The sequence below is a fragment of the Physella acuta genome, unplaced genomic scaffold (assembly GCF_028476545.2).
Source record: "Physella acuta isolate Inbredline_101_S28 unplaced genomic scaffold, ASM2847654v3 ptg002571l, whole genome shotgun sequence".
Lineage (NCBI taxonomy): Eukaryota > Metazoa > Mollusca > Gastropoda > Physidae > Physella > Physella acuta.
The window spans coordinates 1-11,995 of NW_026734032.1; the positions used below are offsets into that span (position 1 = coordinate 1).

The following is an 11,995-nucleotide window of genomic DNA, read 5'->3' on the forward strand; positions in this document are numbered from 1 at the left end:
AGATGCTCGGAATTTCTCGATCGTTTATAAGTCTAGATTTGTCCCTAGTCATTTAAAAACAAACGTAAGAACCCAAAATGGAAATCTTCTATATTTGGCTCCATAGTCTAATAGAGATGGGATGATTGCGCATTTTAAATCCAAGCACAAAGCTTGGGGCCGAAGTTAAGAAATCCTCATGTAGCCTATGTATCAGGCATTGTTTTTTCAAGACTTTTTTCTCCGAGGGGCACTTGAAATTTTAGGGGGTGGGGCGGTAGACTTTCTTCAAGGGGGAGGGGCGAACACTGTTAAAGTATATATTTTATATATAAATTATATAAATTTCATTTCGTTCGGGGGGGGGGGGGGGGAGTCGCATCTCTCCACTTAGCTGATGGACCCAATATACAGGATAATCTATTATACTGACTTATAATGCTGTATCAATCTATACACTAATTATCTCACCGTGCATATATTGACATATTTGCTCATAATTCCTCGCATCATCACGGTCATAGTAAATCACACCGCAGCAGAAAAGACCCAATATACAGGATAATCTATCATACTGCTTTACAATGCTGTATCAAGCCATACAATAATAATCTCACCGTGCATATATTGACATCTGTGCTCATACTTCCTCGCATCCTCATGGTCATAGTAAATCAAACCGCAGCAGAAAAACCCGGAGTCCTCGAGCTCAACTTTACTGATTGTTATCCCCAGTGTGGCTCCCTTCGTGTTAAACCGGCGGTTGCTGTTCACATCAGTCCCAGTGTGCGTGTAGCTCCAGTGTGGTTTGCTGGCCTTTACGAGCGAACTCGTTTGGTTCGGCTCATTCTGAAGTTGTACAGGCATGTTGGTTTGTTAATGATGTGTGGGACGGCGTGGTCGAGTCGTAGATTTGATGACTGCTGGGGCTAGGGCTAGGGCTAGGGCTAGGGTTAGGGTTAGGGTTAGGGTTAGGGTTAGGGTTAGGGTTAGGGTTAGGGTTAGGGTTAGGGTTAAGGTTAGGGTTAGGGTTAGGGTTAAGGTTAAGGTTAGGGTTAGGGTTAGGGTTAGGGTTAAGGTTAGGGTTAGGGTTAGGGTTTTTTTTTAGGGCTTTTACTTACCCTAACGTGAGTTAGGTACCCATCAGAGTTGGGTTGACTCGGGGACAGTCTAATGACTTGAACTCGGATTCGAACTCGAGACTTACGGGTTAGCAGTCCAGCTCTCTACCGCTAGACCACTACGTCCCATATGGTCAACTGACTTGGACCCGAATTCGAATTCAAGACTTTTGTGTTAGCAGTCTAGCACTCTACCACTTAGGCCACGCTCGCAAAAAGGGACTGTGTGGTCTAGCGGTAGAGAGCTGGACTACTAATCCGTAAGTATCGAGTTCGAATCCGGGTTCAAGTCAGTTGAACGTTCCTGAGTCCATCCAACTCTGATGGGTACCTAACTCACGTTAGGGAAAGTAAAGGCGGCTGGGCATAGTGCTGACCACACTATCTCTTCATATGCCGAGGTCACAGAAACAAGTGAACTATACTTCACTTGCCCCATAGACCGTCAGGTTTGCAAAGGGATTTTTACTTTCAGAAAGTATACCCTCTGCATATTTTTGTAAATTACAAATCACGTATACTATAACAGTGAAACATTGTTGGATCGTATCTTGGGAGTGTGTTTTTGAGATTGCATCAGAAAAAGACAGTAGTTGTGCGCATGCGTGAGAGAGGAAGGCAAGAACATGGCGTAAGTTGGCTGAACACGCTGTCTATGTGAAGACAAAATAAATGTATATAGAACGTAAAAGAAGGCTTGTCTTGTGATTTCGTATGTGATAGATAAAGGTAGGAGAAAGGCCTGTGGCAAGTTTATATCGTGAACCCAGTCACACAAAAAGGTTGTGACATATACATTTGTCCTGATTCATAATTTTTGTTAAAAACGTCTTAATAAAAGCAAACCAACTCACTGCTGACATGCTATATTCAATATATGAATGCTGATTAGCCCATGCCAGCATTACATATTCCAGTTCAGAGGTTTCAATATCTACGACGAAGTCGACTTGACATAAAACATTCACAGTTTTCCCCACGCCGGGTGTAGAGAGATCCACTAACGCTTTGTTGGAGACTGAATAAAACACAGATTAAAACAATTACATTGTATGTACTGTTGACAATGAAATTTGCAGTGTTATCAATGTGAAAACAGTTTTTTTTATATGAATGTATTCATCAATGTAACACAAATATCAAACAGAGAAAATGATATATACTCTTGTATACTCTTATCTACAATGCATTGCTTAAGATAAAAATAGCTTCATCGTGACATATTTCTACTTTTTGCGTTCTCTTTCACTCACGCTCCCTCTTTAGCTCTGTCTCTCTGATTATCACTCTCTTTTTTCATTCTTTATCTTCCTCCCTCTGTCTCCTACGCTATTGTCTTCTGGTAAACAACCTTAACAGACTAATTCGAAACTCTGCATCGTCTTATAGTTAGGGGTTAATTGTTACAATTGACTTTTTTCAAAAAAAACAAAGCAGTTTAGATAAAGGACCAAAATACAGTAGTTATTTCACATTATAGGCCTATATTTAAAATTGACCGAAATACTGTAGTTACTTTACTTTGCAGTATTTATAATTTACTGAAATATTATAGTTACTTTACATAACTATATTTATATTACTGCAGTTACTTTATGTTGCTGTATTTAAAATGACCGACATAATGTATTAACTTTACAGTGCAGTATTTATAATACTCGAAATACTGAAGGTACTTTGTATTATGTATAATTGACCGAAATACTTTAAACACTTAACATTTTGCATTGTATAAAACTGACCGAAATACAGTAGTTACTTTACATTGCTATAGTTATAACTCCGCCCCTTCCCTCCCCCCCCCCCCCCCGGAAAAAATTGAATTTATATAGAAAATATATGCTTTTACCAAAGTCCGCCACAACCCAGGAAAAATTTAAATTTCTCCTCCCCCCCCCCCGAAAATTTCAAGCCCCCATTCCCCCCACACCACCGTAAAAAAAAAATTGCCTGGAAGAAACCCTGACTGTAGTTACTTTACACTACTGTACTTCCAATAGACCGACCTTTCACCTCCTGACATTCTTGTATGTACTCCTGACGACTGCCGAAGAATTCGTATTCACTACCGCAACAAACTTGGCCGCTCTCCGTGTCTTCAGCTTGCTCGACTACAACTTTGATACGTATGGCTGATAAACCGTACAATTCATACCCGTTTTTTCCGCCGTACATTCCCTCCTGAAAACCGACCCACCCGGGTGGGAGGTTTTTGTGAAATCCCTGTGTTTAAATATATTTGTTTCAAAAAAAAGTTATCTTAAAATAATACTAAGTATTGTAAGTTTATGTGACCTCGGCATATGGAGATATAGTGTGGTCAGCACTATGCCTAGCCGCTTTTATTTCCACCCCCCCCCCCCCGTCAATTACCCAACGGACATTTCCCCCCGACATTACCCTCCGGAGTAATTTCCCACCCCGGACAGAGTTAGGGCGGGCTAGGGCTAGGGCTAGGGGCTAGGGCTAGGGCTAGGGCTAGGGCTAGGGCTAGGGCTAGGGCTAGGGCTAGGGCTAGGGCTAGGGCTAGGGCTAGGGCTAGGGCTAAACAAATATCTAGCGTTGGTTTTGCCTTTAGTGTTAAGTTGGATGCTTATGTTTTGGTCTTTTTCATAAGGTTAGGATTAAAGTAGTATATAGGTATAGAATTCTAATTAGAGTTAGGATTCTACTTGAGAGTGGGGGGTAATTCACGGAAGGGGGTAATTGACAGGGGCGGTAATCGCTCCAGCGGGGGGGGGGTAAATACGGAGGGGATGTCCGGGGGGTAATTTCCGGTGGGGGGAGGGATAATGTCCTGTAGCCACGTGAGTTAGGTACCCATCAGTGTTGGGTTGCGTCAGGGTCGGTCTACTGACCTGAACCCGAATTCGAATTCGTGACTTACGGGTTAGTAGTCCAGCTCTCTAACCGCTAGACCACTCCGTCCGCAACTTATTATTATATATATAATAGAAAATTCCGAATTTGGATCGCTCTCGAATCTCTAGGACGTCTCTGTGTTTACGCTATTCTGATGAGTACCTGCCTCACTGAGGTGGCTGGGCATAATGCTGACCACAACATCCCCTTGAATATCGAGGTCATTAAAACATTCAAACTCAACTTCATCTGCTGCATGTATCCAAAGCACAAACCGGGAAAGACTATTATGACCTCCAGAGAACAAGCAAAGAAATATAGAACCCATTTTTAAGAGGAGTTACAGAACATGGGTGAGAGGGATTTTGTAGTTTTATGCAGTTTTTATTTTTTAAATACTAAAACGTTTATCTCGGGGGCATGGTTGAATAGGTAACGTGCATAATATAATAACTATGAAACATTTCTATGTACATTTCTTATATTAATAGTCCTAACTATTTCAACAACGAGAAAAATGGCCCGTTGAGGAAGGGTACAACGGGCGCTAGGCTGATAGTGCTGTCTCTTTTCTCTAAACTAAAACCAACCCCACCCCCCCACACACACCACCACCCCACCACACCCACCACCCCCACCCCCACCACCCACCCCACACCACCCCCACACACCACCCCCACCCACCCACACACACCACCCCCTCCACACAACCGCCCCCCCACCCCCCCACCCCCTCCACCCCCCCCCCCCCCAAAAAAAAACATGTCTAACGTCCCATTCAACGAAATATAATTATATACTTTTTCCAGTGTCCGCCCCCTCCCATAAAATTCTACCCCCCCGCCCCCGAAAATTTCAAGTACCCCCACCCCTCTCCGGGGAGGAAAAAGTCTGAAAGAAACACTGAAACCAACCCATCCCCCCACACATCACCCCCCCACCCCACCCCCACCCCCACACACACACCACCACCCCCCCACCCCTCCACCACCCCCCCCCCCCCCCCCCCCAAAAAAAAATACATGTCTACCGTCCCATTGCCAAGAAAACCACTTTTTAGATTAGACACATTAATTAGGCGGTAATTTTATTTTAGAGTATCGATGAAGAAATTTCTTTTGAGTTGGGGAGGGGGGGGGGGGCTCAGACGTTCTTACGCGGGCGGTGGGGGCTTCGCCCCTACCCGAAGAATTGTATAAAAGAAACTCTTCACGCAAACCACTTAGATTAGACCAAATTGCCTTTGTATTGAATGTTACTCGATAATCAATGACGTCATATTAATGTGTGCACTATCCGGCTTGAGATTATTTTCTACTCTGTGCTAAATGTGTCGACGTCATACTTCGTTTTTCGAATTACTGTGCATGTTTTTATTTTCCTTGTGTTTTCTCTAGAGCGTTCTTGTCAGACAGAGCGTTCTTGTCAGACAGAGCGTTCTTGTCAGATAGACAGACAGACAGCGAAAACTATTATTATAGACGAGAAAAATGGCCCGTTGAGGAAGGGTACAAAGGGCGCTAGGCTGATAGTGCTGTCTCTTTTCTCTAAACTAAAACCAACCCACCCCCCACACACCACCCCCACCCCACCCCCCCCCACCCCCACACACCACCCCCATCCCCCACCACACACCACCCCCACCCCAACCCCTCACCCTCACCCCCACACACCACCCCCACCCCTACCCCCCCACCACACACCACCCCCACCCCAACCCCTCACCCCAACACACCCACCCCCACCCCCACCACACACCACCCCCACCCCCACCCCTCACCCCCACACACCACCCCCTCCACACACCGCCCCCCCCACCCCCCCACCCCCCCCAAAAAAAAAAACATGTCTACCGTCCCATTCAACGAAATATAATTATATACTTTTTCCAGTGTCCGCCCCCTCCCAGAAAATTCTACCCCGCCCCCCGAAAATTTTCAAGTACCCCCACCCCTCTCCGGGGAGGAAAAAGTCTGAAAGAAACACTGAAACCAACCCCACCCCCCCACACCCCCCCACCCCCCCCCCCACCCCCCACACACACCACCCCCCCCACACACACCACCCCCCCCCACCCCTCCACCACCCCCCCCACCCCCAAAAAAACATGTCTACCGTCCCATTCAACGAAATATAATTATATACTTTTTCCAGTGTCCGCCCCCTCCCAGAAAATTCTACCCCCCGCCCCCGAAAATTTCAAGTACCCCCACCCCTCTCCGGGGAGGAAAAAGTCTGAAAGAAACACTGAAACCAACCCACCCCCCACACATCACTCCCCATCCCCCCCCCACCCGCACACACCCCCCACACCCCCCCCCCCCACCCCACCCCTCCACCCCCCCACCCCCCCACCCCCCCCCCTTAAAAAAAATCATGTCTACCGTCCCATTGCAAGAAAACCACTTTTTAGATTAGACACATTAATTAGGCGGTAATTTTATTATAGAGTATCGATGAGGAATTTCTTTTGAGTTGGGGAGGGGGGGAGGGGGCTCAGACGTTCTTACGCGGGGGGTGGGGCTTCGCCCCTACCCGAAGAATTGTATGCAAGAAACTCTTCACGCAAACCATTTAGATTAGACAACATTTCCTTTTTTTTCAAAGTTTACGCGAGAATCAATGACGTCATTACATTACTGTGTGCACTCTCTGGTTTGAGATTATGTTCTACTCTACGCTAAATGTGTCGACGTCATATTTCGTTTTTCGAATTACTGTGCATGTTTTTAAATTGCTTGTGTTTTCTCTAGAGCGTTCTTGTCAGACAGAGCGTTCTTGTCAGACAGAGCGTTCTTGTCAGACAGACAGCGAAACTATTATTATAGACAGAGCGTTCTTGTCAGACAGAGCGTTCTTGTCAGACAGACAGCGAAACTATTATTATAGATGAATGAAAAATTACAAAATACTAATTTATTTGTCAACGGTATACTAAAAAGGATGGGGCGGTGTGGCCAAGCGGTAGATATCTAAACTGCTAACCCAAGAGTATCAAGTTCGAATCAGTGGGTCCACCCAGGCTACACTATCGCTTAATATGCCGTGGTCAATGAATCAGATAAATTCTACTTCATCTGCCCCATGTGTCTTGGGCACGAATGGGATTAAGAAGAAAAATATACTATGGTCGGGGTTTTATGTTGAATATGGTGATTGGTTTGTATGACGCAGTGTCTCTAATCTAATCAGGTGCTACATTCATGTGTCGGCCTTGAACTAGTTAAACTAAGCTGTTAAAGTTAAATTAATTGGTTTGAATGGTTGTATTGAATTTAGAGTAATCAAATGGGGATAAAATCTTAATTAATATTGTAATTACATGTTTCCATGAAATTGTACCGTTGGGATTTGGCAGATTAGATACAATCAGAGTTTCTTCCAGGCATCTCTTCATCTCGCCTCCCCCCCCCCCCCCCCCCCCACGAACGAAATGAAATTTATATAATTTATATAGAAAATTTATACTTTTAACAGTGTCCGCACCCCCCCCCCCCCCCCCACCGAAGAAAGTCTACCGCCCCCCCTCCCTTGGAGAAAAAAAAGCCTGGAAGAAACACTGGATACAATATTTCAAAACAAATGTCTATACCGCCCGATAGTCTGGTAATTATGTCTGTTTTGGAGACTTACCTTAAGATCTATTTTAGCAAAGTAGTTTTTGTAGGTCAGCTTTAAATTTATAACTCCCTGGGATTTTTCCGTAACTCCTGCAAGAATGGGGTCGCAGTAAATCACATAGGGCTCACCCTGCTTCACTAGCTTGGGTACTACAGATTTATACGTATCTGTGTAATACAGAAATGGAAAGACATTTGTGAATATGGTTGTGTTTTTAACTGAATAAATTAAAATATTGGAAACAGAAAGTCGTATTATAGATTTATACATATCTGTGTAATACAATAAAGGCAAGACATATATATATATATATATATATATATATATATATATATATATATATATATATAGGTAATACAATAATGGCAAGACATTTGTGAATATGGTTGTGTTTTAACCACTTTATGGCTGAATTATGCCTGAATAAATTAAAATATTGGAAATAGAAAATCGTATTATAGATTTATACATATATGTGTAATACAATAAAGGCAAGACATTTGTGAATACGGTTGTGTTTTTAACTGAATAAATTAAAATATTGGAAACAGAAAATCGTATTATAGATTTATACATATCTGTGTAATACAATAAAGGCAAGACAATTGTGAATATGGTTGCGTTTTTAACTGAATAAATTAAAATATTGGAAATAGAAATTCTTATTATATGTGTATACATATCTGTGTAATACAATCGTGGCAAGGCATTTGTGAATATGGTTGTGTTTTTAACTGAATAAATTAAAATATTGGAATTAGAAAAATCGTATTATAGATTTATACATATCTGTGTAAAACAATAATTGCAAGACATTTGTTCTGATATTAAATAACATATACTTCACTAAAGGAGTGAATATGTGTGTGTATTTAACTGAATAAATTAAAGTATTATAAATAGAAAATCTTATAATAGATTTATACATATCGGTGTATTACAATAATTGCAGGACATATGTTTTATAGATTTATACGAATTTGTGCAATACAAAAAATGCAATATTTTTTTTTAATCTAATAGCATATACTTTACCAGAGGAGTGAATACTTTTGTGTTTTTAAGTGTATAAATTAAAATATCAGAAACAGAAAATCGTATTATAGATTTATATCTGTGTAATACAATAATTGCAAGACATATGTTTTGTTATCGAAAAGCATATACTTTACTAAAGGAGTGAATACGTTTGTATTTTTAAACTGAATAAATTAAAATCTCAGAAATAGAAAATCGTATTATATATTTATACGTTTCTGTTCAATGCAAGAATTGTAAGAAATGTATTTTGTATTCAAATAACATACAGGCCTACTTTACTAAAGGAGTGAATGCGTTTGTGTTTTCAACTGGATAAATAGAAATATCATAAATAGAAAATTGTATAACAGAAAATAAATGTGCAATACAAGATTTGCATGAAATTGGTATTGATATAGAGTAGCATATACTTTACCATAGGAGTAAATGATTTAGTGTTTTTAACAGAGGCTTAGCGACACATTCCAAACAATCAATTTTGCGCCCCCCCCCTTTTTTTTCTTGTATGTATATACATACTTTTTCAAGTAGGTGGAAAAGCATCCCCCCCCCCCCCGCATAGGTTGTTTGCAATTTTTCCCAGTCACTTTCCCGTAAATGTTTGTAATGTAGTGCCACACAATTGTTATAGAAAACAGTTAACAGTGTTTAGTAGCCGCGTACTTTCCTAAACTTGACTGTTTATAATTCAATTTAATCATTTTAGAGCCCCTTAGATTCGGAGCACGGGGCGGCCGCCCTACCCGCCCTTCCTTAGCTACGCCACTGGTTTTTAGCTGAATAAAATAAAATAAAATATCAGAAACAGGCAATTGTATAGCGTATGTTGTATGTTTTTAGAAGAGTGTTGCGTGATGAGAACGATATTGCTAAGTATTTTAAACATGAACAGTTCTGTCAGAGCGTGTCGCCCTCCTATGTGAGGCAAATCGTAACTAATGTTGTTGTGTTTACAATCTGAATGTCTCGAGTTCGAATCCGGGTTTAGTGCAGTAAAACGTTGCTGAGTTTACCCAGCTAAGATGGGTACCGAACTCAGGTTTCCTTAGAACGTTGCTGAGTCTATCCAGCTCTGATGAATACCTAACTCAAGTTTCAATCAGAACGTTGCTGATTCTACACAGCTTTGATGGGTACCTAACTCAAGTTTCAATTAGAACGTTGCTGAGTCTATCCAGCTAATATGGGTACCTAACTCAAGTTTCAATTAGAAAGTTTCTGATTCTACACAGCTCTGATGGGTACCTTACTCAAGTTTCAACTAGAACGTTGCTGAGTCTATCCAGCTAATATGGGTACCTAACTCAAGTTTCAATTAGAACGTTGCTAAGTCTACACATCTCTGATGGGTACCTAACTCAGGTTTCCTTAGAACGTTGCTGAGTCTATCCAGCTCTGATGCATACCTAACTCAAGTTTCAATTAGAACGTTTCTGATTATACACATCTCTGATGGGTACCTAACTCAAGTTTCAATTAGAACCTTGCTGAGCCTATTCAGCTAAGATGGGTACCTAACTAAGGTTTCAATTAGAACGTTGCTGATTCTATCCAGCACTGATGGGTACCTAACTCAGGTTTCAATTAGAACGTTGCTGAGTCTAACCAGCTAAGATGGGTACCTAACTCAAGTTTCAATTAGAACGTTTCTGAGTCTATCCAGCTAAGATGGGTACCTAACTCAAGTTTCAATTAGAACGTTTCTGAGTCTATCCAGCTAATATGGGTACCTAACTCAAGTTTCCTTAGATCGTTGTTGTCTAACCAGCCTTAATGGGTACCTAACTCAGGATAGGGAAAGTAAAAAGGGATTTGTATGATGCTCACACACTATTCCTTCATATGCCTAGGTCACAAAAACAGGTGAACTCTACTCCCCTTGCGCTATGGACTGTTATTTTCTAAACAGGAATCTAATTGTAATGTTGACAACTATCTCTTCATAAAGCATGATTTGAACTCACAATCTGCGGCGACTTGGCATCCACAGAGCATTGATAACGCTAGAACAATAAACAGCATGTTCATTTGTTGATGATGGTTTATTTATTTTCTCTGTGTTTACAAGTTGCACCACTGTTGTGCGACTTCCGTGTTTTATTTTAAATCTGAATGTGAAATGGTACACAATTTACTCAACACATTCCTGGTGCGCAATATATAAGTGTGTTCAAGAAAATATTAGAATAGGTTTGGTCGGGCTGCTAAAACGCAAGTTTGCTAAAGCTAAAATTCCTTAGTTCGAACCACATTCAGATAAGGCACGATTGCCTCTAAATACTCTGGTAACTGTTGAACGAAGTTTATACGTCGAAATGTTTACGACTAGAAAAGTAACGCAATCTTGGTTAATTCAGGAATAAACATAGACCTAGGTTTAGCGATTGGGCAACATTTATCATCAATGTAGTTATTCTAGCGGCATTTGGTCAGGGACGTAGCGAGGGGGGGGGGGGGGGGGGGGCGGGGGTTGCGGACCACACCGGGTGACACCATTTAGGGGGGTGACATCAAGGTAAAACATAGCAAAATATATAGAGAAATCTCGAGGGAGGGGGTGCAAATCGAAAGTTTGAGGGGGGGGTGCAAATCGAAAGTTTGAGGGGGGTGGTGCAAATCGAAAGTTTGAGGGGGGGGTGCAAATCGAAAATTTGAAAGTTTGTCCCCGGGAAGGGTCTCTATGCTTCTGGGGGGGGGGGGTGTCACCATTAAGTGCCGCACCGGGTGACACCCGACCTCGCTACGCCACTGCATTTGGTAACTGTACACAAGTGACATTAGATTACCTGTTTTACTTAATTAACTGCGAGAGCAAAATTGCCATTTTTGTTTGTTAATTAAGTGATCGACTCACACAGTGCAGTGAATATAATTAAAACATGAACACATATTTTGTATTATTCATAATAAAATATTTTAATACCTTGTTAAACACATAAACGAACAAATAAACAAAGCATTTGATATATTACTATTTGATAGGCATGTTGCACTTTAGAATAGTGTCCCAATGATAAGCTTTTAGTCTCGAGGTTACTGTTATACATATACCACCACTCATACGGCGTCTACATATAATTTGATCACTTAAACTTGATATAGCGAACCTCCACATATAAGGTAACCCATTATAATTAGTTCAGGCATTAGTTTATGAGAAGGGGTGGGGGCACCCGAAACTTTCGGGAGAGGGGAGCACTCAAAATATCCGGATCAAGTATAAGTTTGTATGCCTATATATAATTACGTTTTTTAGTCCGGGTCGGTGCTTCTTTAGAGAGGGGGAGTTGCCCCTTCCCCACCCCCCTGAACATCCCATCTCCCTTTATCTGAATAAATACTAGAAACAAGCACGCTAGCCGCTCAAAAAA

General features: G+C 41.6%; 1 protein-coding gene across 1 annotated transcript; it reads right to left on the minus strand.

Annotated features, from left to right (window-relative positions):
- Positions 1-596: 596 nt before the first annotated feature.
- LOC131933604 (uncharacterized) lies at positions 597-10,697 on the minus strand (the record flags this gene model as incomplete). The annotated part of the gene is made up of 5 exons (XM_059290300.1): positions 10,589-10,697; positions 7,596-7,750; positions 3,107-3,323; positions 1,955-2,118; positions 597-828 (listed from the first exon to the last, which is right to left on the minus strand). Coding segments are annotated over exons 1-5 (832 nt in total), but the record flags the coding sequence as incomplete, so codon positions are not given.
- Between the last annotated feature and the right edge of the window lie 1,298 nt (positions 10,698-11,995).